Source organism: Sinocyclocheilus grahami, unplaced genomic scaffold, assembly GCF_001515645.1.
Source record: "Sinocyclocheilus grahami isolate Dianchi unplaced genomic scaffold, SAMN03320097.WGS_v1.1 scaffold15282.1, whole genome shotgun sequence".
In the NCBI taxonomy this organism is placed as follows: domain Eukaryota; kingdom Metazoa; phylum Chordata; class Actinopteri; order Cypriniformes; family Cyprinidae; genus Sinocyclocheilus; species Sinocyclocheilus grahami.
Genome location: NW_015515687.1, coordinates 2,983 through 3,965, shown reverse-complemented (window position 1 = coordinate 3,965; position 983 = coordinate 2,983). Strand labels below are relative to the sequence as shown.

At 36.9% G+C, this 983-nt stretch overlaps 1 protein-coding gene across 1 annotated transcript in view; it reads right to left on the bottom strand.

The window, feature by feature from the left end:
* Nucleotides 1-203: 203 nt before the first annotated feature.
* Nucleotides 204-983, bottom strand: part of LOC107579200 (lysophosphatidylcholine acyltransferase 2-like) — a gene marked incomplete at its 5' end in the record, with an annotated part of 3,192 nt that continues 2,412 nt past the window's right edge. Inside the window, 2 exons of the mRNA XM_016265057.1 lie at nucleotides 204-313; nucleotides 620-678. Coding sequence (XP_016120543.1) covers nucleotides 275-313; nucleotides 620-678 — 98 coding nt within the window. The remainder of the gene's footprint in view (nucleotides 314-619; nucleotides 679-983) is intronic.

The following is a 983-nucleotide window of genomic DNA, read 5'->3' as shown; positions in this document are numbered from 1 at the left end:
CAAAGGACAAAATGGGTGGAAAAACAGTAATAAAAATTAGACATAGCCTAAACAACATAAAATGCAGGCCAGGCGCGAGGCCCTGTGCGGTCTCACACTTGGCACAGCCCTTGCGACGGTACTGCTCATCAGAATGTTTCTTGCAACATAATATTCAATTCTGAATTATGATTACTTTTTCCTTGTAACAGTAATTGGAAAAGACCTAATTGTGGAAGCATTTCATCAGCTGTGTTAATACTTCTGGCTTTGTTTATGTTTATTAGGCTACTACTTACGATTTTGGGCCCTGCCATGTCCATGTAACTGTGTCCTATAAGTATTAAAAAGACACACTTTTGTAAGGAATCTTCCATTTAAAAAGATATGAACATTGATCTATTCACACAAGAGCAGCAGATTATGTAAGTGCTCAACTGACATACTTGCAGAGCCTTTAGTTTGCTAGGTATGCATTTGTATGCTAATTTTATGGTCTGCTATAGTACTTTCTATTTGGTTATTTATGGATTTGTATTTTACATATATTTAAAATTCTTGTTACTCCACTGTGTTCGCCACCAAAAATTGAGGCATCATGACGACAATAGTATAGGACTTTTGTTGAATTCATACTGACCAACTTATTTGGGTATCTGATCAGAACAGGCTGTACTGGGACCCCTGGGACAAAGGCACCTATGGAGGTAAAGAGAGTAGCACATAAGCACCTTTCATTCATTCTCATGAAAAACTGCTCAGTACAAGAGTTCCATCTGTTTTCTTTATGGAGTCATATGCTTCAGAATGCTGTTAAATCCCTTTCTGACACTCCATTGATCACAACATGCCCTACATATCAGGTCATAGCTATCTGACAGGTTCTCAAGCGGACAATCAATGATTATCAATGAAACAAACACTGTCCTAATGATATGACCTGAATGTAGAAATAAATCTATAGATCTTACATAATACAATAATAAATATAATCACTCTGACCC